General features: G+C 31.9%; 1 protein-coding gene across 1 annotated transcript; it reads left to right on the top strand.

Moving 5' to 3' along the window:
* Window positions 1–1,932: 1,932 nt before the first annotated feature.
* Window positions 1,933–15,553, top strand: LOC129947323 (microsomal glutathione S-transferase 1-like). The gene is made up of 3 exons (XM_056057844.1): window positions 1,933–2,394; window positions 15,061–15,143; window positions 15,234–15,553. The coding sequence occupies exons 1-3, from the start codon at window positions 2,242–2,244 to the stop codon at window positions 15,484–15,486; spliced, it is 489 nt and encodes a 162-aa protein (XP_055913819.1). The 5' UTR covers window positions 1,933–2,241; the 3' UTR covers window positions 15,487–15,553.
* The last annotated feature ends 9,862 nt before the right edge of the window (window positions 15,554–25,415 follow it).

The raw sequence follows: 25,415 nt of genomic DNA, 5'->3' as shown, positions 1-25,415 counted from the left end.
TTTGAAAAGATATTTGAGTCGAAAATCAATTTTTACCAACTTTTGTCAATTTTTTTTAGGTTTTTAATTTTTTGTACAAAAACTGTCAATTCGATTTTTCTCAAAATTTTATCAGATGTCAAAAACATTATTCTTCGTTGCACATAATTGTTTTGGAGATGAAATCATATTTTAGTCGTAAAATTTTGGAGGTGACACATTTTTTTTCAGTTTTTTTTTATTTATAAAAAAACCGTTACATGGATTTTTTCAAAAAATATACTTCTTTGATATCACGTTACAACATACAATATAAAATTGAATTCAAGTCTCTAGCGTTTTTGGTTCGAAAAGATATTTAGGGTTAACCAAAATGTTCACCTTGTTTTCAAACCCACGCAATTTTCTTGAGAGCTCTTTCTCATCTTTCTGCCTTATTATCTGAATAACAAAATTTATTTGAAGTTGATATCTCTTCTGGTTCTTGAGCTATGGAGGACAAAAAAACGTCGCGAACGGACGTACGGACGTACGAACGTACGTACATACGCACGCACAGACATCATTCTAAAAATCTTTTATTTCGACTCTAGGGACCTTGAAACGTCAAGAAATGTCAAAATTTTCAATTTGAAAAATCGGACCCATTACAATAACTTCCTATGGGAAGTTAACCAGCGTCGCGTCCAGGAAACTATAGCCCGATTTCGACAAAGCAATATCCCACTCGATTATGCACCTAGACAAAAAGTCCCTACTTTTGCTCGTTAGCATGATAACAGCTCAAAACCTGCAGTGTTACTATACAAAAAATGCACCTTTCTACCAATGACATGTGCAGAGGATGCATTGGTGAGAAAGACCAAGAAGTCACAGTCTACTTCTTTATCCATTGTCCAGCACTCTGCCAAATTCTTTGGCAGACACTTCTTCAGTAATCTTGAAGAACTTGAAAATGTTCCATCTTATTAGGCTTCACCAAAGCCGCTAAATGGTTAGAACAAGACAACCCATAATCGATATCATAGGTTTAATCACTCTTTTGGGAAGTTGAATACTTCAGGGTATCACAATGGATCTACATTGACCTAAGGGTGGCGATAACATCATCAATCGAGAGCCCATCAGCCTTACTTAACCAGCACTTCGACAAAGTGAAATAAGTCCAATAAATTTTGAAAAATATGATCAACTTTTTTTACCAAAGTAAAGCACCCTCTGCTTGGTCACATTATAGGATTTGGTGGAGGTGTATTTCTACACCTTCTTAGAGATTCAGATCCACTGAAAAATTGGTGCTCCACATAGGTAAATAATAATAGTACCACAGAATACACAAAAATCAATTTTTTAATAGTTCAACAAGTTGACAATTTTGAACATTTAAAGTTGTTGAACACTTAATGAAACAGGGGTACCAAACCGGCCCTGTTATAGGCAATCTGATATATTGTAGCTAAGTTAATAATATAAAGCTATAAACTATACACACGGCAAGACAAAAAACTCCATTGTGTGTTACTCCAGCACTTCACTCATTAGCCGTCCTATTCAAATGTGTTTTGTTCTATTTTTTCCCCCCATGTGTTTTCGCTCACGCTGTAAATTATTAAAGCATGAAGAGCTGAAACGACTGTAAAGCCAAACCTAGAAAGAGCTAGAAGCTTGTAGCTGAGGTTAGCTAAGGCTAACCCACTAGCCCTTTTTTCCCTACTCCCCGTCTCCCTTTAATGCATAAATTAAAATGCCAACCCTCTTCTATGTTAATTTCTATCTTCTTCTATGCGATGCGATGCGATGATGTGAATGTGTTTTATTTTTGTGCAGAAATAACAACAAAAACAAAAATAACAACAACAATAATAATAACATACCAAGCTACAAAACAAAAGTATCTATGAAGCTTACAAAACATAGCTACTAACTAAACCGGTCTACAAATTGTTTTATTAAGAGACGAGACGCGCTGAGAGTCGAGATATTCGCAAGCTCTAAACTCTAAGAAAATCATTTGGAATTTTGAGGAAAGGAACTCTCATCGTTTTGTTGTTTGGCTTTGGATTTGGATTTGAAATATTTTGCAGACGCTCTTCTACAATTCAGTTCGGCTCCGTTCGCATTCGTCAAAGTGTATTCGTCTGACTCTGACGCGCAACAACACAACCATACGTCTTTTAATAATTTTCATATTCGAAGAAAATTCGAGAAGATTTTGCAATTTTAATTTGAGACTGTACCGGAATTTTAAAAACCAATAGAAAAATGAATATTACAGTTACTACTTCTAATTCAATGTCGATGTTACTTACTTTGAATAACCCGGTTTTCGGGTCTTACATCTATTGGGCCAGTATTTTGGTGATAAAAATGCTCCTGATGAGCTTGTTAACAGCTTTACAGAGATTCAGATTTAAGGTGAGAAAGTTCGTTACAAAGTTAAGTGTGTCTTATATCTTGACCTAAGTCAAATTATAAATGTTTTATACCTTATTGAGTGGGGTAAGGTGAGGTGAAGGTTGGAACTTTGAACACTTAAAGTAGTATAAAGACGTAGCTGCATTTTCATTTTGTGAGTTAAGGAAAGTGAAAATTTAACTTTTGCATTTCTTATAACATCCGTCCGTCAGTGAAAGTGAATCACTTTTTTTTTATCTATAAATAATTTTGTTGGTTTATTTTTTGTGAAGTTGAAAACAAAAGGAAGGCTAAAGTAGATATAAAATCTCAAACAACAGAAAACAAAGTTGTTTTTTTTTTTTTTGATAAAATTTAAATTTAAATTGAAATTGGAATAAAATTAGACAAAACAACTTCCTGATGGCCTGTCGACATTTAAATCGGCGGCGGCCGATAATAGGAATTTGAATTCGAAGCTCTTAAACGAGAATCTTATTCACAATATTTAGTGGAATACATTTATTTTGTTTTTGTTTTTCATTTTGTATTTCAAGTTGAAAAGTCTGTTTTATGTCTGAATACGTACAGTTGGGGTCAAAAAAAGAAGCACTGAAGTTTAACTCGATATTTTTTAAATGATCCAATTGTTTGTGGGATAAATTTGTTTTTAGTGTGCATACGCTAGATCACCTCGAAATTTGAAACACATGAAATGAATTATATTTCTTGAGCTCTCTGTAGTTAGTCTAAGGCTTTCTAGCCTTTTAAATATAAAATTATCTAAGCAGTTTTAAGTGTTAAGTGAAAAGCAAAAAATGTATATATTAGTAGTTTTTCCGTAAATCAATTTTCCCCTTTTTATTTCCCAATTATTAAGCTAAATCATTAAACTAGGTTGATACCCCTTGCGTATTTGTATTAAGTTAATAAGTTCCTTTAATATAAAACATACCCATAGGAGAATTTTAACGCAAATTTCCAAATTAAAAATGAATTTGTTACACCTTCATCAACATTTAGAAACACTTAAAAACATAGTTTGAATTAATTCTCAAATCCGAACGGAAGCAGGAAGGCGTTCATACTGCCCACAAAAACATTTTCGCATGATTCATCACCTGTCATAGCTTCATCCTTAAGGCCCAACTATAATAGGCATAAGCTAGCATATGCGCGAATAAGTAATGGAGTCTAGCTCGATTTCGTTCAATTTTACTCAGTTTCGTTAACTTAAGCAAGAGCGATCCCAGTCGCTTAAGTGAGAGTTTTCGTTGGGTTTTTGACATGGCCATGCAGTAATTTCACAAACTTAAGTGAATTTTCGTTGGGTTTTTGACACAAGCTTATGTTAGCTTATGCCAATTATAGTTGGGCCTTAATAGGCAAGCAAACATAAACTTGTGTCAAAAACCCAACGAAAATTCACTTAAGTTTGTGAAATTACTACATAGCCATAATACAATTTTGCTCACGTATCTACATGTCAGATTTAAGTTAACGAAACTGAGAAAAATTGAACGAAACTGAGCTAGACTCCACGCACGTTTACTTATGCGCGCATATGCTAGCTTATGCCTATTATAGTTGGGCCTTTATAGTTGGGCCTTTAGACAGCTCATAACGTTAGCTAGAACTCATCTAAAAATTATGATATACCGTAAAACTAACTTCTCGAAAGAAATGGTTGAGCATTCAAGTAGTTCGTTCAAATACACAACAAATTTTCTTTCTCAGCATTTCATATTTGTATCACATGTGGTATAATATTTCTTTATTGAAGATATAACTTTTATTTCAAGATTACAAAATCCATTTCGACTCACTTCAACTGGCTTGAGCGTGTCCGGAAAATAGAATGCGTGTTAAAATACAATTCGTCGCCTGTATACGCTGTGACTAAGTTCATTGTTCTGTCGACGGTGTTTTTTTTGTTTCTTTTCTTCTAAAGTTCATAGTTCTATTTCTCAAAATGTCTAAAACTTGTTCTAAATGCAATGACAAACTTAAAAGATCTGACATGGTTGTTTGCAGGTCAATTTGTGGTCAATATTTTCATAAGGATTGTGTTGGAATTACCGTGGAAGAATCAAATATTTTATCAAAATCAAAAAATCTTTCATGGCAATGTAACACTTGTTCTCATTTAAATTTCTCAACCTTTTTAAACCGCTTTACGGATCTTTCAAATTGTATCAGTGATTTAAAAAGAGAAATTAGTTCTATGCGTGATATTCTCTCCCATATCGGTGGTGAATCAGTAAATGTTCCCCTCGAACTCAATAAATCAAACACCAATGATTTACTTAAAAGCTCTGCGGAGGTACTTGTAAACGATCTCTTGGAACCAAATGATGCATCATACTCTGGTGCCGCGAACCAAAATACCACTGAAAACCAGCTTCAAACTGTGAATCAAATACATTCCTCCGGTTCTGAATATGATCCCTCCTTATTAAGTAATAACAACAACTCTGACAAGAACCTTTTTTTTTCTTTGATCTTACTGATGTTTTTAAGACTTATGTACTTCCAAAGCTTGATTATAACTCCCATCTCTGGGCTGGTGCTCCTGCAAATTACTTAAGTCTCTTTAACAGCATTGATTATAGAGCATTCAAATTGATTGGTGATGATATCATCGTCGAAACATTTACGTCTCTTGAACACCGTCGTAAAGTTTCTTGCCTCATCATTTTTACCGTTATTTTATCAGATCATGCTCTAGAAAATAAGCCTCTAGAAACTCAATCGCAATACTAGCGTCCCAACTGTTACAAACCTTTTTCAATTTACTTAATTTTGTCTTAAAGCCTTTGAAAAAAGGAAACAAGTAGACAGTGTAGTACCCGTGGCATGATGGTTAGTGCGCTGGACTGTCATCCGATATGTCTTTTGTTCGATCCCTGCCTGTGCCACCTAAGAAGTTTTATTCACGGGCACTGGCTCTTGCGACGAATTCACAAATTCTCCAAGAGTAATTCCTGTCACGAAAAAGTTCTTTCTCAAATTAGCCGTTCGGATTCTGTATATAAACTGTAGGTCCCCTCCATCCCTGCAATTGCTCGCACACAGGAATGTTTGAGAATTGTAAGTCACAAGCCTTGGTTCTATACGGATTGTCGCGCCACCTAATTTATTTATTTTAAGAAGTGTTTTTTTTACAGATTTTAGTAAGGCCTCTGATAAAATGTACTACAAAAGTTTAACTCATAAACTTAAGGCCTTAGGACTGTTTTAATGAGTATTTTGTCTTATTTAAACAATATGGAAGTTATAATGTTATATTTAGAAATGAACATTCTGCTCAATTTCGCATCAGCTCTGATGTTCCACAAGGAAGTCATTTAGGTCCCTCATTGTTTATTTTATATATTAATGACTTAATCACAATCACAAACATTTTTTTAGTTGTAATCAACTTCAAGGAGACATATATAATATGAATATGAAGATTATTGAAATGATGCAGTGGAAATGAAACATAGACAGTATCTGCAACTTAGTTGAAGTAACTAGTCGGCAGAGTTTTGTTCTTGGGTTTGAATAGCCTGAATTTAAATCTGACCTCAAAATTACTCTATTACGTAAGGTTTTTGAGATATTCACTATTCAGTTCTATAAAGGATTCCATGTTAATACGAAACTTTCTCGAATCCCGAAAAAAACTATTACCAAAAACGTTTGTAGATTAAAATTTTATACAATTTGGCATACGGGTTTTCGAAATTCGAAGTTATACACACGTTTTTGTTTGTCTTTATAATTTTTAAAGTTGCATGTTTTGAAAACTGGTTGTTATAAAAAGTATTCAAGGCGAGATTCGAAGTAAAGACAACTTAGTCCTTTATAAGAAGTATTTTGTTGACCTCGACTTCAAATAAATTTTGTAAGGCATAAGGCAGAAAGATGCAGAAAGGGCTCTCAACAAAATTGCGTAGGTGGCTTTTTTACCATTTTGGTTAACCCTAAATATCTTACGAACCAAAAACGCTAGAGACTTGAATTAAATTGTATATAATATATTGTAACGTGATACCAAACAGGTATATTTTTTGAAAAAAAAAATCAATGTAACGGTTTTTTTATAAATCAAAAAAACTGAAAAAAAAAATTGTCACCTCAAAATTTTTACTACTGAAATATGATTTCATCTCTAAAACGATTTTGTGCAACGAAGAATAATGTTTTTGACATCTGATAAAATTTTGAAAAAATTTAATTGACAGTTTTTTTATAAAAAATAAAAATCTAAAAAAAACATTACTTCAAGTTGGTAAAAATTGAATATCGATTCAAATATCTTTTCAGAACCTTGAAATTGAGGCTTCAAACTTATTTAATCTTATAAGAAATATCGATTTTAACATTCTGAAAAATGTTGAGAAAAATCGAATTGACAGTTTTTTTACAAAAAATAAAAACCTAAAAAAAATATATAAAAGTTGGTAAAAATTGATTTCCGACTCAAATATCTCTTCAAAAATTTTAAATATTGGCTTAAAACTAATTTTATCTTATGAGAAATATTGTTTTCAACATTTATTAAAATTTTTAAAAAATTCGAATTGACAGTTTTTGTACAAAATATAAAACTCTAAAAAAAAAACAATACTAAAACTTGTTAAAAATACTTACGACTTAAATAGTTTTTCAAAAATTAAAAATATTGTCTTCAACCTTTTTTTATTTCACAGAAAATATTGTTTCCGATATTCAGTAATTTTAACAGTCCGTTTTTTCATAAAAAATAAAACCTACAAAAAATAGTACGCAAATTTGGTAAAAATTGATACGAGTACATATAGACAAACTTTTAAGCAAGACAAATCGACAGACGGGATGGGAAGTAATCAGTGTGGGTCGCATCCCAGCCTCTCTTTTAATTTAATTTTATATTTTTATCAATTGCCAAGTCTACTCTGGCTTAAAGGACAAAAAAAGAAGGAATACTCTTTGTCCCAAACGTCAAACGCATGTTGATGACGTTCTACTATTCGAACATGAATCGATGATGTTGAACATTAAGGCTAGTTTACATTTCGAACAAAAATTTATAATAATAAACGGCGATTTTACAAAAAAGCAAACATTTATGTATACAAGACTCTTTCAGTTCTTTGAAATTGATTAAAGTTGATAATATTGTACGGTGCTATTTTTTTGACCGCAACTGTATGTACCTCAATAAATTAATTTTATATTGGTAATTCAAATGTTTAATCCACTGCAATATGTGGAATTTACTGGAAATCAAGGTCTTATAAGATGTGTAATTAGCTTCACGCATATCTATTTACATATGTACGTATATTTGTATCTTTACGGATTTATTTGTATCTGAGATATTTTTTTTTACATAAATTAAAAACATTCTAATTTCATTCAACGGAATTTTTCAGAAATTATAAAATTTGTTCATCACGTCATCGCAGTGGTGTTGATTTTATTTCTTTCTTTGTTTTTGTTAGTAAACAATATAATAACTTCTGTTCTGGATTATGTTTCATATTTTACGTGACAAGCCTATAAACAAAAGAAGGAGAGTGTTTTTTCTTTTGAATGTAAATAAAATTTGGATTCATGTTAAGGCGTGATAAAGGGTATGATGTATGAGTTAAGGAATGCACTATGTAAATAAAGCTTATATTTTTAAGAATTTTTTCACATGACATGACCATGACGATGACAAGAGAGGTTTTAATTGAATTCCTTAAAATTCCTTCATACAAACTTAGATAGAAATAGTTCCCTAAAAAATCTATAAGCCTTATCAAAAATAAAACACTTAGGTATTTAGAAAGAAACATGTGCATTCTTTTAAAATATAGTTTCAAGGTTATATACATATGTATGTATATAATGTATATAAAAGCATGTATATGTAAATATCATCATAGGAATTGTTAAGAACAATAAATCATTTAAATAATAGTTCTTCTTTTTTCAACCAGGCAAACTTGTTTTGAAGGTTCAAGGCCATAGAAATCAAAGAATTAGAAACATCATACATATAATTTATAATATGAAACTCGTTTTTTTCTAAGTTCAATATCTACAATTTAACGACTTTAAATGGTTTAAACTTTGTTTATATTTATTTTATATGAGAATGTTTATTTTTACGAGTAATTATGTCATAGAAAAAATAATCACAACAAAATTCAATTCCAATTACTTGTAATCGGAAACCCATGCACGCTTTCCATTATATTTCAAATCTAATTGAAGAATTTTAATTATTAATTGCGTGTAATTGAAAAGCCTTGCGTTAGAATTACAACAATATAATTAAATATACAAAAGTAATGATTGCTTTTTCCAGTAATCATTTTACACAAATGTAATTAAATAATATTTTCCGTAATTACATTTTACGCGATAATACAAATTAATTTAAAATTAAATCTAAATTATTTCGTGTGTGTTGCTTTAAGTTCAAATTATTTTTCCTCAAGAACTTGAAAAAATCATTGTAATTTTGAATGACATGTAATTATTAATTGGATTTTTTTTCAATTACTATTACAAGTAATTAAAATTAATTAATTAATTTTTCAATTACAATTATAAGTAATTAAATTTACAGATTCTCAGTTCGAACTACGTGTAATTGTTATGAAAAAAAGATCAGTTATTAATTACTTGCAATTGAAGCACCCAGTTCAACAACCAGATAACTCCGATAAAGGGGTTTAAGTGCAGATGTTATTTAAAACGAAAAAATCGCGTCGTTCTGTGTAATAAAAAGTCATCTATCTCGACTCTGCGTAAGAGAAACCCAGTTATAGAGTTAACTTTGTCTTTTGAATGGGGCAAGAATAAGACAACTCCTGGAGCTGTATTGTTTTTTCCCCGTACTAAAAAAGCTTTTCATAGACAGTTAAACGGTTCTTTTAATGTTTGAGTGTGCCCTGCGTTTTTCGTTTAGTTTATTTAAATGGAACAGTTGTTGCCTTCACCAAAAACACTCTTTATGAAGATATAAATCCTCGGTAGACATCTTGGTTTGCCTACAAGCTAAACCGGAAATCACTCATAAACTTAGTCTTAGTGTGCGTGCAATTTCTCCTCTAATATATGAAATTTGCCCCAAAAACTTACGAAGTCATTCTATGTATGCGTGAAAACAGGTCAATTTTTCTCGTTGAATTCGTCCATATTACAACAATGTAAACAAATGGGTTTTGGAGAGTGATACGTACGAAGGATTTATATCTTTATATAGAGTGTTTTTGGCCTTCACTGTGAGTTGTGATTTCGTTTGATTAAGCATTGAAAATGAGTGAATTTAATTCAGATTTTTCAATATCACGATAACTGCGGTGCTCAAAATAAAAACAATACTCTCGTCCAATACTTATATGCTCGTGTAAAGCGCACAAATATCTCCGTCATTGTACATCACTTACCAGAACCGAGTCATAGTTTCTTACCCTTTTTTTTTTGAAAAACAAAAGAGACGAGTAGAACGTCTTAATTTACCAAAGACTGGCAAAACTTAGCGGAAAAATGTTGGAATAGATTTAAATTTAAAAGATTTATATCCAATCAGGATATATTTGATTAGGGAGCACTACCTTTGACCGCAGACCCAAATCACTTTTAACGAAATCTCTCAAATTTGAAAAAATTTCGCATAACAAAATCTCGCATTCCCAAAATAACTTATTTTCAAATCTCGCATTTTCAAAATCTCGAAACACAAAATCACTCATTTTTTCTGAAAATCTCGTATTACAAAATCCCGCAGAGCAAAATCTCGCACATTAGAAAAAGTCAACCAGTGATTAATGTTTATACAGCAATTAAACTATTTTTTTTGCATTTATTTACCAGAAAATTAAACGATAATGTTTTTTTATTAGAAAAAACAAACATTTTTTTAACCAAATTAAATAAAAAAACTGTACAATTCAAATAGGTAGCTTAATATATTCGCAAGACTAGGAAAGTTATAGATTTCGATAAACTATAATCCTGAAATTTGAAATTTTTGAGATTTGAGATTTCAAATTTCGGGATTTTAGTCTGCGAGATTTTAAAATTGCAGGATTTGCAGAAGCGAGATTTTATGATTGCGAGATTCTAAAAACCAAGATTTTACGCTGCGAGATTTTGTGAACAAGATTTTAATCTGCGGTCTTTCTTAGCCAACCCATTTGATTACAAGGGCAGCTTAGGTCCGTTCTACAAAAAAAAAAAACAGTGACAAACAAAGATAAGATTAAATGCACCATTTCAAAATATTGAAGATTTTATTATGCCAAAGAAGGAAATATCACAAGTACCTCAGCTTCCATAATCTTTACGAGATCGAAATGAAACCAAACCGTGTAGGCATTCAAACCGAAAATACATGAACAGCCTTCCCTTAAACCCGAAAAAGTAAGAGGATGTGATGACTATGGCAAAAAAATATGTTCCTCCAGCGGATATGCCCTCTTTTAATAGTCTCATGTCCCAGCAAACGCTACAAAAAGCTAAAAGCTCAGAATATGATGATAAAAACCAAAGCCCTAAATTGATTTTTACCAAAAACAAGAACCAGACAAATCCAAAACTTAATTTTTTTTTCTTATGAACAAATAATTTAAAAAAAAAGTATGAACTTAAAAATGTGCTTTTATGTTTTCTTTCAAAAATAAATTCATATTTTGCAAAAGTTTTGTTTGTCTACTTTTGATTTAGTAATCATTATTTTCCAACTCTTATTTTTAAATGGTGCTTTTGCTTGAAAAATTCACATAATGTTTTTCCAAAATCATCTTATTAAAATTTTGATATAAAACAGTGTCAAAAGAATACAAAAATATATTTTTTTTTAATTTAAAAAAAGTAGTAAAGTGTGGGTTTTAAACTGTGCGCAAGCAGGAACAATGGACATTTCTTACAGCATTCGTTTTCGACACAAAGAACTATGTCACAGAACTCACAAACCCATCTGATTCGCCTGTGGTATACTCTTCATCTAAAAGGCTTTTCAATTCTCTTTGAAAAAATGGTGCCCTTCAGATAAAGCAGCGGTTTTGGTGTCGAAGGTTGAAGAGCCTTATATCTTCTAAGATAATATCGAGCAATATCTCTTTAAAATGATAACAAGTCATTTTCGGAATCATCTGACAGTTTGTTTACAACTGTTAAAAACACTTCAACAAACAAGAAAAAATTAAATTTCATCAAAACAAAATTGAAGAAGGATAACTTTAATTCAATTTTCTGTACTCAAGCGGGTAAAGGGCAGTAAATGGGTTTTGAGCCTAGGAAAATTATATTATTTCTTCGAAAAACTTCTGACAAAGTTAAATTTTGGTGGAAACTAGAGAGTTTTATTTAAACGTCCTTAATACTCCCTTAAAATTCCTTTTTTTTTGGACTGGAGCAAAACGAAATTCGTGACAAATTTCTCAAATAATATATTTGGGTTTTAAAAATAAACCATTGTAGCTATGTACATATTGTAAGTCGTGTTATGTTTTTTTACAAAACAATATGCAGACAATACAACTATCTATAAAATCATGTATGAGAATCAGATACATAAGTCAATTAGTTCTTACGGTTCAAAATTAATTATGTTAAGACGACAGTAAGAAGACTTACGCCCGATTTCTTGACAAAATTCTAGCCCTTAAAACTCGATTTAGTGAAATTTTAGAACTCATTTGAGTTCTACGTCATTTCTTCAATCAATATTTGTTTAGAGTGAGGTTTTTCGAAATCGGAAAGGTTGGTTTTCGCTAAATGTGCAAACCATTTCATCTGCCAATTTAAAGGTTTTGAATGTAGTCACACGTTGGGCAGAGTCAGTTCATGATCAAACGATTTTTCAGTATGGACAATATATTCTTGTTGGTGATTCTGGGTATACAAATACCAGCTATTTGGCAACCCCTTACACGGCAAACATCCCGGATAACGGATGCAAGTTTACCAATTCCGCATCATCCGAACACGTAATGTAGTTGAACGTCAATACGGAGTACTAAAACGTCGTTTCCCCGTATTGGCCTACGGCATGCGCATGATCACACGTTTCTCAATGCTTCGCTGACAACTGAGTCACTTTGAGGTGATAAGTCGAGCAGCACTGAAAGCTCATCACAGCAGTTCCTTGTATCATCACTTGCATTGGTGGTTGCCTTAAAAAATGTTATGATGTCACCAACTCCCAATACGTTGGATTTTTTTTCGATCGCAACTCCATCTGCAAAATTGCGAGATTTTTTTAATTCCTGCAATGCATAAGTTGCAGATTGCAGTTTTTTTCGTTGCATTTTCTGACGCATTTCCGCCACAGTAACTGAATGTAAGCTACCTTTTTGATTTCGTATCGGACCACGACGTTGACCGTTTGTTGGGAAAAATTGATATTTTTCTTGTCCTTTGTCCTTGTCTTGTCCTACATTGGTGTTGTCACACGGCTGCGGTACCGTTGTCGTACCCACGGCTTTGGTGGACAAAGCTGCACACATATCAGCTATCGGTGAAGAGTTGACGGTTTGAGATTTCGGCGTTTTTTCACGCAGATTTTGGCAATCGTCTGTACTTGTTTCTTCACTTGCGGAAGTAAAATTTTACTGCTGTCAGCAACAATTGGAGGCATTTGGTCGAAATCTGTTGGCGTTGCAACAGAATCAAAAGATTCCAACACTGTGAACAAATGACCGTAATAATTTTTCATTTGAAGTACTTTGCCGGTCATTTCAATTTTCAGGAACTTCTCTTTGGGTCTGTATCTGAACGAAAATGCTACGTTAAAACTGATCAGGAAATGAAATTATAACGCACCTTTGGGTCTGTATTGAAATGTGAGCGAATTACGCTCCACTTTTTTTTTTGATGCCGTTAGTTGCGCCATCAGTCTCTTTGTTCAGAATTCCTTTTTCAATAAATTTTACCAACAAATTACACAGCAAGTTCCTGTCCTCTTGAGTCCAGTTGTCGCCTCTGTGTTTTTTTCTGGCGGGCAAATCACCATCATTACCGCTTTCTCGTTTTCTTAATTTCGTATTGTCCTTGTCCATATTATCTAAGAATATTATTGATAAATGCACAACAAATTCACTATAATATGCATAAAAATAGGCATACATACCAGAAAAGAAAATAGGCGCAACAGAAATATTTATTTGGTATTTTGAATTTAAAAATATAAAAACGGAAACGTCTGTCAAAATATTCTGCCGGGTTATTCAAAAGTTTCAAAATCATTTTAAAACTATGTTCTAAAAATAACAAATTCTAAGCGCTTAGAACTCGATGATGATTTTAGATCGAGTTCTAGAAAAGTGAAGAAATGTCCGAGTTCCAAATATTTTAAAAACTAAGTTCTAACGTTAAACTGAGATTCACTAGATCGACTTCTAAAGGGAATTTATAACTTTGTAAAGAAATTGGGCGTTAGACTTTTTCCTTGGTACATGCAATTTTGTTTTGTAAATCCTCTTAACAACTTTGACCTTTACAAGCCCTGTATTGATTCCGGAATCTATTTCCGACCCCCAAATTTGTTTTATGGAATTTTTTGAAAGTAAGGCAATTATTTGTCTAATTTGCCTACTATTTTTACAATAGTATGTGATAAAAAAATAAGTTGGTTACTCCACATGTCAAAAAATAATATCTTCAAAAGTGACAGCTGTCCAAATATCAGTCTTTTCAAAATGAAACTTGTTATTGGAAAGCACATTACTAATATATGAAATATCACTAATTTCCAGATTGTTTGGTATTTTTAGCAAAAATATGTGGATGAATTTTTATTTTATATTCCATAACAAGTGGAATGTTTTAATGATACAATAGCTCATATTTAATCATTTGTTTAAATCTTTCTAAAAAACACGTTAATGAGATGTCATTGTATGTCAGTGATGCGCACAACGCTGTATCTGTTTAGTTAATTCATTTTTTTTAAATTATTTATAGCAAGCATTGAAATTGATGATACCAATCAGCCTTGAACAAATTAAAAAAAAAACTAAGCTGCAGTAATATGTATGACGTAATTTTGCACTAATTTTATGTGCATTTGGCTCAGTTTAAAGGTTCATATAATCTAATCATAGTATTAATAAAAAATGTAGTTTGCGGTCTTATTCAATATTATGATTAACTTTAAGTTTTATTATCTTTGATAGCTTTATTTTTACTTTATAGCCTGCTTTAAGTTCTGTATTTGAAGAATGTTCACTGGGGCGTATGTGGAACTTTTTTTTCTGTAAACTTCTTTTAGTTGTGTAGTTTAGAACTTATTTTTTTTCATGGTGTACACGTAACCTTCATATTTTCAAAATTTGCAAGATTAAATCTGTAGTCCTTTTTATTTCAATTTCTTCAAGTGTCCTTTTTCTATCTTCTTCATTTCTAACATTTAAGAAGTAAAAAGTAGTTTGATTTTTAGAAACTCATACAGATTTTGCTTTTCATTAATCTTAAAAACATTGATCTTTTTTGGATGGGTATCTATTAAATTTTTAAAATCAGTTGAAACATTAAAAATAGAAAATTCAAAATCCATTGTCATATCGTGTTGCAGATATTGGCCCTTGTCCCTTCCTTTATTCGAAGAAAGGTAATGAAATCACAATTTAAAAAAAAAAAAACAGTCCTTAGAAACGGAAATGCAAAGTTGTATGATTTTTCAAAACATTCTTTAAATAAAATTTATTCTTCTCATTTAAGGTTTTCATCAGCCCTGAAGATGAAGCATTCACTCGCAAGGAATTGGTCCAACCAAATGATCCTCATGTCGACCGTGTTCGTAGGTCAGTACCTCTATATAAATATATAAAATAAAATGTTTAATCAAAAACCATTAATTTAAAATTAATCATATTTATTTTTTTGTATTTTAGAGCTCATCGCAATGACATGGAAAACATTTTACCCTTCTTGACAATGGGTCTAATTTATGTTTGCGTTGATCCAAGTGCAACGTTGGCAATGTGGCTTTTTAGAATTTTGGCAGCTGCTAGAATCATCCATACATTGGTTTATGCCTTTGGGCCAGTTCCACAACCGACAAGAGCAATTGTCTTCTTTGTGGCATTCTTCATAACAATGTACATGGCATTGTATGCTTCATATAAAACACTTAAATTCATATAAATCTCGTATAATCTTTTGACTTATTTTCATAAATATATATAAAAATTGTTTTGTTGGGTATAACAGAGGAGTGCATTTTATATTATTTTTATTATAAAATCAAATTAAAAATGTTAAAAAAAAACATGAATATTATACAAAAAATTAAATTTATTACTTTATATACAAAATAATTGTTTAATTAATAATAATAAAAAATAAGTTTTCTTATCAAATAAAGACTTCAAGTACAAGTATCTAAAATTTTAAAGGCTTTTTAATTATTGAATCTAAACAAAAGATGTAAGACTTACTTAAGTGACTTTATATCTTAGTTGAAATGAGATCAATGTCAAGGAATTAGAAGTTAGAAACTACAGACACGAAATTTCGTCAAGATTTCGGAAATAGTTGGACAAAGTAAATTGGAGGTAGGTATGGGCTTTGTCAGTTCTTGATAAAGTGACCAAAGGCAAAAAATATGAAAATAAAGGCTGGTCACTTCTCTTTTACTATAGCATAAGCTTTTCATTTAAGGCGGGTTGAATTTAAAATTGAATAAAACAAGTTGTATATAAGTTATCAATAAGGTTTTATCTTAATTTGAAAGCCCTATCAATGGCATTATATGTCTTCGATGGGTAGCTCGCGTTCGAAAGATCTAGAAAGAATTTTCGATGACTGGCGTATAAGTTAGTCTGAATCTGACTGATGGCACCGATTGTGTTGTTTTTGAAGGAAACGGTGGTTTGCGGGTTCTTCCCATATTTCTGCAACTCAAGAAAGCCCCACAAGAAAAAGTCGAAATTGGTGTAGTCACACGATCTTATTGGGCAATTCATGTTGGCTTTGCGCGGGAACACCTTGACATGATACGCTCTTGCAGAAAATCGATTGTGCCTTGAGGTATGTTGCACTTAGAGCCATCCTGTTGAAATTATATTTATTTGGTGTCTATATCACACCTATAGCCATCGCCGTTGATGGTGGTTGCCTTTCCAACATCATTTTCGAAAAAGTGCGGACCGATGTCGTCTCCAGCCAATGGCGGATCAGAAAGGGAGGTCGTAGGGGTCATGACCTCCCCCCTCCTTGGACGACATTCAGCCCTATTCCAAAAACATTGCACAAATCCATCAAATTTTGACCAATGGACGATCAAGAGGGGGGTACATATGGGCCATAAAGCTTATGCAGTTAAGTTGTGTAGGTAAAGATTTGTTAGTAAGTTAACGGCATTCACTAAAAAGTGGTTTGTTGTCAAAAACATTTCAAATTTTTGTAACTTGAGTAATGCTTTAAATTATTTTCATAAAATTTGTTTCGAAGAAAGAGAGAGTGGAAGAAACGGTTCTTCATCTTCTCTGCTCTAGCTCGAAAACGCAAGAATTACCTAGGAGAATTCTTCTTTAACGATCTAAACGATTTCAATCATATCAGTATATTCAGCCTCTCACGTTTCGTAAGGGACTCAAGCTGGTTCCATTGAGCTTAGGAGGAAGCCTAAAGATCCATGTGGTATCACAATGGGTCATTAAACTGGCCTAAGTGTGTCCGTTTCCATCTTGGACAGCCACTATAACCTAACCTAACCTAACCTAACCAATCAGTAAATTTTGCGGTAGACAATTCTTACTGAGAAATACTTACAGATATGGACATTAAAATAGAAACACCAAACAGATTTTTAAAAATTAAATTTTTATTGATTTAAAAACGATTTTTTTTCTTCCGAACTAAAATTACCCATTATTTGTAATAAAATTATAACATACAATAGGGAAATTCACGGTCGGATGTAAATGGTCTCGCATCAGTGCATGTACATATTTTTTGTGCATACAGATGCTCTACACTAACAAAATATATGAATATGCACATGCTTTGGTATTGCAAATTTACTTCTTGAAACCCTAAAGTATACAAATGCACACTCATGAGCAACACTGTTTTGACAGCAATAAATCAGCTGATATTTAAATAATCAACATGACTGATCTAATTAAAATAAATATTGACGAATTGCCGAAATTATGTACAAGAATAATTGAATTACCTTCATCAATAATTGTAGCAGCAGCTTCTTCTATAAGCGAATCAATAAATTTGTTTTTTTTTTTCAGTTTTCCTCGTCATATTAAAACCAAAATAAACTTTTGAATTTCACATAAAAATAAAAATAACAATAACAATAACAATAATCAGCTGTTCTCACAACTGTCAAAAATCGTTGCAAGAAAATCTTGCTTTTTTATTTGCTTTTCGGGCGTTCACTATGTTGTGCATATAATATGTATTTACACTCAAATGCAATTCCCAGACTAAATGCACTAGATCGTTAATTCCCCTAATATTTTAAATGCATAATTGTATAAAATAGGAGCAAATTTCGTTGACATTAAAATAGATACAAAGATTTTAAGAAATTAAATTAAATGCAAAGCTATTATAAAATTATTTTAGTATCTGGTAGCCTGGCCCTTTGATTTAATTAAAGTGTGACATCTGTTGGACATTGAGTAAAATAATCGGTGGCATCTGTCAATTGAAATATTTTACCACTCCTGATGAACCATCCTCCACAGTTCGGCTTTATTTTTTGTTAAATGTTTCCCAACCGCACATTTTAAATCTCACCAAAATGTTTTATGGGATTTAAGTCAGGCAATCAGGATGGCCACTCCAATACGCTGATTTTTTGGTCCTTTAAATGCTTTTGAGCATATTTGGATGTATGGTTAGGGTCGTTGTCCTGCTGTAGAACACATTTGAGATATTCATGATATTCACCTTCATATTTAGATCCATTTTTCCCTCAATCAAATGTATTGGTCCAACGCCACCATTTTTGACCGTTTTCTGGATGTATTTGGGATTCAGTTCTTTTAAATTAAGCCTTCTTTTTGCCATCACTTCCAAATTTATCTTTGTTTCGTCCATCCACAAATCATTGTGCCTCCTTGTGGCCCACTCCAATCAAAATGATGGTGGCGAATTTAAACCGCGTTGTTATATTTTGTTTTCCTTAGAATGGGCAGCTACACTGCATCAAAAAATTGCACGTACATCAATCAAATTCAAATAAATTATTACATTTAATGTACTTATAACCTAATCCACGTACCGATTGACTTTATTTTGAACAAAAAATGATACTTAGATGTAAGTACAGTATTAATTGGTAACACAAATTTCGACCTTTCTTCTTATAACTTTTTTTTTTATAAACATATGTTTCTATAAGTATAAAAAAATTGCACGTACACCAAACAAATGTACGTACACTGTTGTTTTTTTCTACAAAAATGAAATAACGGTTCTTTTCCAAGCCAAAAACTCGTACGATCATGAGATTGAATCTCCTACTCAGTCTGTTATGTTTAATTGATCTGGCTAAAAGTGTTTTTTTTTTTGCGTTTTAAAATTTTTTTTTAGTTATGGAATCATCACATAAAAAAGTTCCTATTGAAATAAAAAAACAAATTGTGGATCTTAAAAAGGATGGAAAAAGTTATTCTGAAATATCATCCATTGTTAAGAGATCAAAATCAACTATTCAATGCGTGATAAAAAATTATGAAAAAAACAAAAGCTTCGAAATGGCCCGAGGAAGAGGTGGAAAAAAAATTTTAAATGACAAAATGGAACGCAAAATCGTACGAATGGTGAAGGTTGACCCAAAAATAAGTGCTCCTAAGATAGCTGCAGAAATCACAGTAAGTCATGGAATATCACTAAACCCACAAACAGTCCGGAACGTATTGCATTCAAAGGATTATCAAGGACGTGCAATAAGAAAAAAGCCTTATATTTCGAAGACAAACGTGCAAAAGCGTTTGGACTATGCAAATGCGTATGTTTCGAAGCCGGATGATTTCTGGAAAAACGTGATATTCCTTGACGAAAGTAAGTTCAACATTTTTGGGTCGGATGGAAGAAGGTTTGTGTGGCGGCAACCAAACACGGCCTTGGAGACAAAAAATATGCAGCCAACAGTGAAACATGGAGGCGGAAATGTCATGGTCTGGGGAGCGATGTGGGCTAGCGGGGTGGGAAATTTAGTATTTGTTGAGTCAACGATGGATAAAATGGTTTATCTGCAAATACTAAAAGATAACTTAAAAGCCAGCGCTAATAAAATGGGCTTAAGCGAGGAATTTGCATTAGTACAAGACAACGACCCTAAGCATTCCTCAAGGCTTGTGAAAGAATGGCTGTTGTATAATGTGAAATCGCAGTTGCCTCATCCTCCTCAATCCCCAGATCTAAATCCCATCGAACATCTTTGGGATTATTTGGAAAAGAAAATCCGACAATCGGAAATAAGAAACAAAAATCAACTGAAAGCCGTTTTAAATGAAGAATGGAACAAAATTCCACCGGAAGTGACTTCAAAACTAGTCCTGTCCATGCAAAACCGTTTAAAGAATGTTATTAAGGCAAAAGGTTACCATACTAGGTACTAAACGAAGCAATTAACTAATAAACTTTAAAGTGTATATGCAATTTTTTGATGTTAATTTTAGTTTCTTCCCTTTTTGTTATTGTTTTTTTATTCCTATGAAGTCTATGTAACTGAATTTTATTTTGTTTTTACTTCTATCATAATAAAGAAAATAATTAATGAAAAAATAAATATATAATAAGTATTTTTGATAAAGTATGTGCATTTTTTCACTAAACAGTCAGATGTACGTGCAATTTTTTGATGCAGTGTATATTCTTTTTTTTAACTTTCACTTCGAAATAATAGAAATAAGCTATCGGTCACTTTTTCTTTGCTCTCGGCATCCCTTCGAATCGTTTGTCACTTTTACAATATTCGCCTCAGATGAACCCTCTCATATCTTTTTCTTAGTTTTAGTTTTAGTTTTAGTTTTAGTTTTATTTCATCAATCAGATTACAATCTTTATAGACTAGATACTAAATAATACAATTGTTGGGGGCTGTATGCTTATAAAAATAAATAAATTAAATAAATATTACTATAAGTTATACATTATTATTCGTAATTTTACAATTAATAAATATAAGTTTATGAAAAAAAAAGATCAATTCTTTAAATTTATTAGGAAATTACAGTTTAATATTGTTTAACAAATATTTTTTAAATAAATCTCTCGAAACATCAATATTAAAATCAATCCTATTGCAAATTAAATTCACTTCTCTAGTGCAACGCGTGATTGGTTCATTACGGCCATAATTTGTGCGATGAAACTGCTCATAAAATTGAAACCGATAGCGTGTAGTTCTAGAGGGTACGTTAACACAATTAACTAATGTTAATAAAGGAGGGCAATTTATATGAAATGTAACTATATCTCTCATAAACATAACTGAAAAATAAACCCGACTATCATAAAGAGAATGCATACCAAACAATAAACACCTACTATAATAAGAAGGCCTTGCAATCCGCCAATTAAGCTTATAAAACGCATATCTTGTAAAATTCTTTTGAACTTTTTCAATTCTGTCAATTGAATTATTATAATAAGGGTTCCAAACAATGCTACAATATTCAAGAACTGATCTTACTAGAGAATTGTAAAGGGATTTTAAAGTATATGAATCTGAGAATTCTTTTGTGTTTCTTTTAAGAAAACCAAGCATTTGATTTGCTTTGTTTATAATAAAATCATAATGCGGTAAAAAAGAAAGATTTGTATCTAGAATTACCCCTAGATCTTTCTTCCTAGTTACACGTTCTAAATTTGTGTAGTTGATATTATAGTCAAACACTATAGGATTAGAATTTCGGAAACACGACAAAACTTGACACTTGGAAACATTTAAGAGAAGGTGATTTTGCTTACACCAATTGTCAAGCTTCGACAGATCTTCCAAAAGAAGAAAACAATCAGTTTGACAAGAAATCTTACGGTATAGTTTGAGGTCATCTGCGAAAAGAAGGCAGTTTGAATTTTGAAATAGATCAGGTATATCGTTTACAAATAACAAAAAAAGTAATGGACCCAAATGGCTTCCTTGCGGAACACCAGATGGAACAGAAACAAATTTTGAGAGCGAATTACCAACTTTTACTATTTGAACTCTACCAGCTAAATATGACTCAACCCATATTAATAGAAAAGAGTTAATACCTAGAGAAGTTAATTTATTTAACAAGATTTGGTGGTTGACTCTGTCAAATGCCTTAGCAAAATCAGTAAAAATAACATCAGTTTGGAAACCATTTTCCATATTTGTTATGATGTTATTGCTTAATAATGCTAAGTTTGTTGCCGATGATGTCCCTGCTACAAACCCATGTTGAAAAATTAAAATATGATTATGAAATAGCTTAGTCAACTTATTACAGACAAGTTTTTCAAATACTTTTGGAATACAAGAAATTTTACATATGGGTCTATAATTGGTGATATCCTGTTTTGAGCCCGATTTAAAAATTGGTGATAAATAAGAAACCTTCCAGCAATCCAAGAATAGCCCTTTGGCTAATGAAAGATTAAAAATCCACGAAAGTGGTTGAGCTAATGCAATACAACATTTCCTTAACAAAATAGCAGGAATCCCATCAGGTCCTTCACTCTTATTAATATCCAATTTAGATAAAACCTCTTTAATTTCAAATGGACTAAAAACTAAAGAACCGACTTATATAAGGTAACCTCTGGATAGGGGGAGTATCTGAAGAGTAAACTGATTGGAAATAGTCAGCAAATAAATTACAAATTGTAGGTATATCACTTGTGATTGTATCCTGATACTTCATACTACTAGGAAATCCATTAGATTTACGCTTTGAGTTTATGAAATTCCAAAAACGCTTGGTATTTAATTTGAGGTCACTTTCGACAGAAAACAAGTAATTACGATATAAGAATTTATTGAGACAATCGAATTCTCGTTGACAATTTAGATAGTTTAAACGCAGTTCAGAATTATTTTTGTCAGATTTATACAATTTGTATGCCTTATTTTTTCTGTTTTTAAGATTGGTCAACCTTTTATTATACCAGATAGGGAAAGTATTATTTTTAGAAAGCTTTTTAGGTACAAATTCGTCAACTGCCCCCATCAAAACACTTAAAAAACAAGAATACACGCTATCTAATTCAGATGAACAAAAAACGTTATCCCACGAAAAAGACAAAAGATAATCAACCATACCGTCATAATTAGCTTTTCGAAAATCATAAAAAATATTTTGGTCGTTAGATACCTTTTTTAAATAATGATAGAAATGAATATTTCAAGACAAATAAGAAAATCATTATCAACAAAAATCAAATCAAGAATTCGATTAAGAACGTTATAATGAGAATTGATTTGGATTAAATTATATTGACCAAAAAAGTCTATAACTACACATTCTATTTCAGATGAAACGTTAAAAGGAACTAAACATTTGTCCTCGGTGTCAAATATCCATTCAATATGACTAAGATTAAAATCTCCTGTAAATAATACATGTTGTGAATATTTTAAATTTTCTAAAATGGATTTTGAGTTATTTAAATGAATATTATAATAATCCAAATCGCTCTTTGGAGGAATATAGCTTACTAATACAAATAATTCGGATTCACCCATTTTAACACTTACAATAAGCTGATCAATATCAAGGTCAGAAATAGTGGAGTTTGATTCCAATTCAATTTGCCTACATGCCAAAGTGGCACGGACCGCAATTAGTACACCACCACCTCTTTCCATGCATGTCTTAAAATAACATCTCTCTTTTCTAAAAACAGTATAATGATTTGAAAAACATTCAGTTGTTAAGTGATTATCAGATAACCAAGTTTCAGTTAAAATTATTATATCAGTAAAATATGATCTAGTCTTGTTCTTAGCCCACCAACATTTTGGTAATAATAAGATAAACTATCTATACTTTTACTTAGCGTTCTTTGATAATCAGGTGAAACAGCATCATCAGGAACAATGTTAACAGGAACAACACCAGCAGCAGCAATTACATCATCGGCAGGGACAGCGTAGTTTGGAATTTGAACTTTGTTTAAAGATAATTCAGCAACATAAACGGCGTCCAATGTTATGTTAAACTGGGCGATTGGCGAGAAATTTCGTTTTTTGACAAGTTTATAAATTGCTTTACTTTAACAGATCTAGGCCATATATCTGCATCACTCAATAATTGTTTAAAACAGTCTGCAGGGACCCTTAATTTGAAATTAACAAATTTTAAATCAGATACTTGAGAACCTTTTTTAATAAGCTTATAGCACTTGAACACATTAGCAGGTATTTTAGAATTTTCGGAGACATGTTTGACTAAATCCTCCGGAAGAGTTTCAGGATGAAACTTTGAAACATGCAGCCACTTCGTAGGCATCAAAGCGTTAAGAGAACTTGCACCTGTTCCAATAAGCTGTTGTTGTTGTTGTCTTGCTACCTCTGGGGTACCCAAAGGTAGCGGCTTAAGTCCTCTCAATTTATCCTCACCATAAACGATATTGGATTGGTAGCTTTGTAAATATTCCAATATCTCAATTTAAGCTGATGACACCAACTTTTTCAAACCATTACATCGATGCATGATTCTCACCTTATTCAAAAAGGAGACGTGCATAATTTTGATCTTACAACTAGGCTTCAATAGTTTCTCAGTCTAGTGTAAAAAGAACTGTGATCTAAATATAAACAAATGTCAATCAATTATTTCTTACTTGGCTGATTTGCTGAGTTTGATAGTGATGTTCTGAGAAATATTAATCTATTGTGCCCCCTATTGGATTGGTTAAGTATGCTCTTACAACGATGTACCTACGCAAGAACAAGTCTTAAGTCTTTGGGGTATTTTATCTTGTATTGTATTGGCAAATGGAAGGTGTTTTTTAGATGTGAGGTTTTCAAGATATGAATTCGCCATTATCTCTTAAAAAAGATTTCTGACCGGGTCGAAAAAATTCCAGCCAAGAAGCCCAATTTTATACCACTTTTTTCAGCAATTCGAGCCGAATGTCATCAATAACATGCGGAATATTCTCTTCCAAGGCGTCAAACGTCTTGAGCTTATTTGCGTAAAAAGCGACTTCAAATATCCCCACAAATAATAGTCCCGCAGCGTTGGAGGGCACGTTATTGGATCGAATTACCGACGCAGTTGGCTGATAATGTCTACCGAATATAAGACACGAACCGTACTATTATTTTGATAATAAATTTGCAAATATTGTTCAGGAGTAAGCAAGTAAGTAAGGCAGGTTCAGACGACATAAGCGACTTTAAAGTAGATAAGTTTCTAGCATCTGATTGGCCAGCTGCCAATAATTTGCCTTCCAATTAAGGAAAGTTTATTGGCAAGTTTAGAAAAATATACCTTATTATCAAGTCAAGTCTACTTATGTCAAAATGACAGTTTATGATGTTTTTTTCATTCAACTGAAAGCTTAACTTTATTACTCTATGATTTATTTATTTTCTGCACAATTCTATTTGATGTTTTAAGTAAAACAGTTTATTGTCAAATTGAAAAATTAAATGCAACATTTTTATTAAATTAATAAATTAATGCTTGCCTGAAGGGTGTTTTGTAGACAATTATGTTTTTGGTAAGGAATAACTGAAGGTAGAGGTAAATGAAGTATGTAGTTCCAAAAAAATTTGCAGCTCTTTGAAGTCCCTTACATGGTCTGAACCTATTCACTATAAAATATAATAACAAAGCAAACTGACAATTAATCAAGTGACAGCTGTCAAAATCTGTCCGAAATACTCCACCGTTATCGCCGCTTTGGTGTTAGGTTCAAATATACATACTTCTGAAGCAGTCCTTTCAGATATTCCCAACCCATCAGTGTACAACTTAATATGTACATAGTTTTATTTGAGAGCGTAGTTCACATTTTCACCTATACGTATTCTTTCTTTGGACTTCACTTTTAAATTTTTTCTCGAAATCATATTTTTTGGGGTTATTATGAAAAACGATAATCGTTTTTAATACGGAGTATTT

This window comes from Eupeodes corollae, chromosome 2 (assembly GCF_945859685.1).
Source record: "Eupeodes corollae chromosome 2, idEupCoro1.1, whole genome shotgun sequence".
Lineage (NCBI taxonomy): Eukaryota > Metazoa > Arthropoda > Insecta > Diptera > Syrphidae > Eupeodes > Eupeodes corollae.
Note: the sequence above shows the minus strand (reverse complement) of the source record. Positions and strands in the feature narration are given on the sequence as shown.

Coding starts and splice junctions, on each gene's coding strand:
- LOC129947323 (XM_056057844.1), top strand. CDS start 2,242: ATGAATATTACAGTTACTACTTCTAATTCAATGTCGATGTTACTTACT. Junction 2,395..15,060: donor TACAGAGATTCAGATTTAAG/GTGAGAAAGTTC, acceptor TTCTCATTTAAG/GTTTTCATCAGCCCTGAAGA. Junction 15,144..15,233: donor CATGTCGACCGTGTTCGTAG/GTCAGTACCTCT, acceptor TTTGTATTTTAG/AGCTCATCGCAATGACATGG.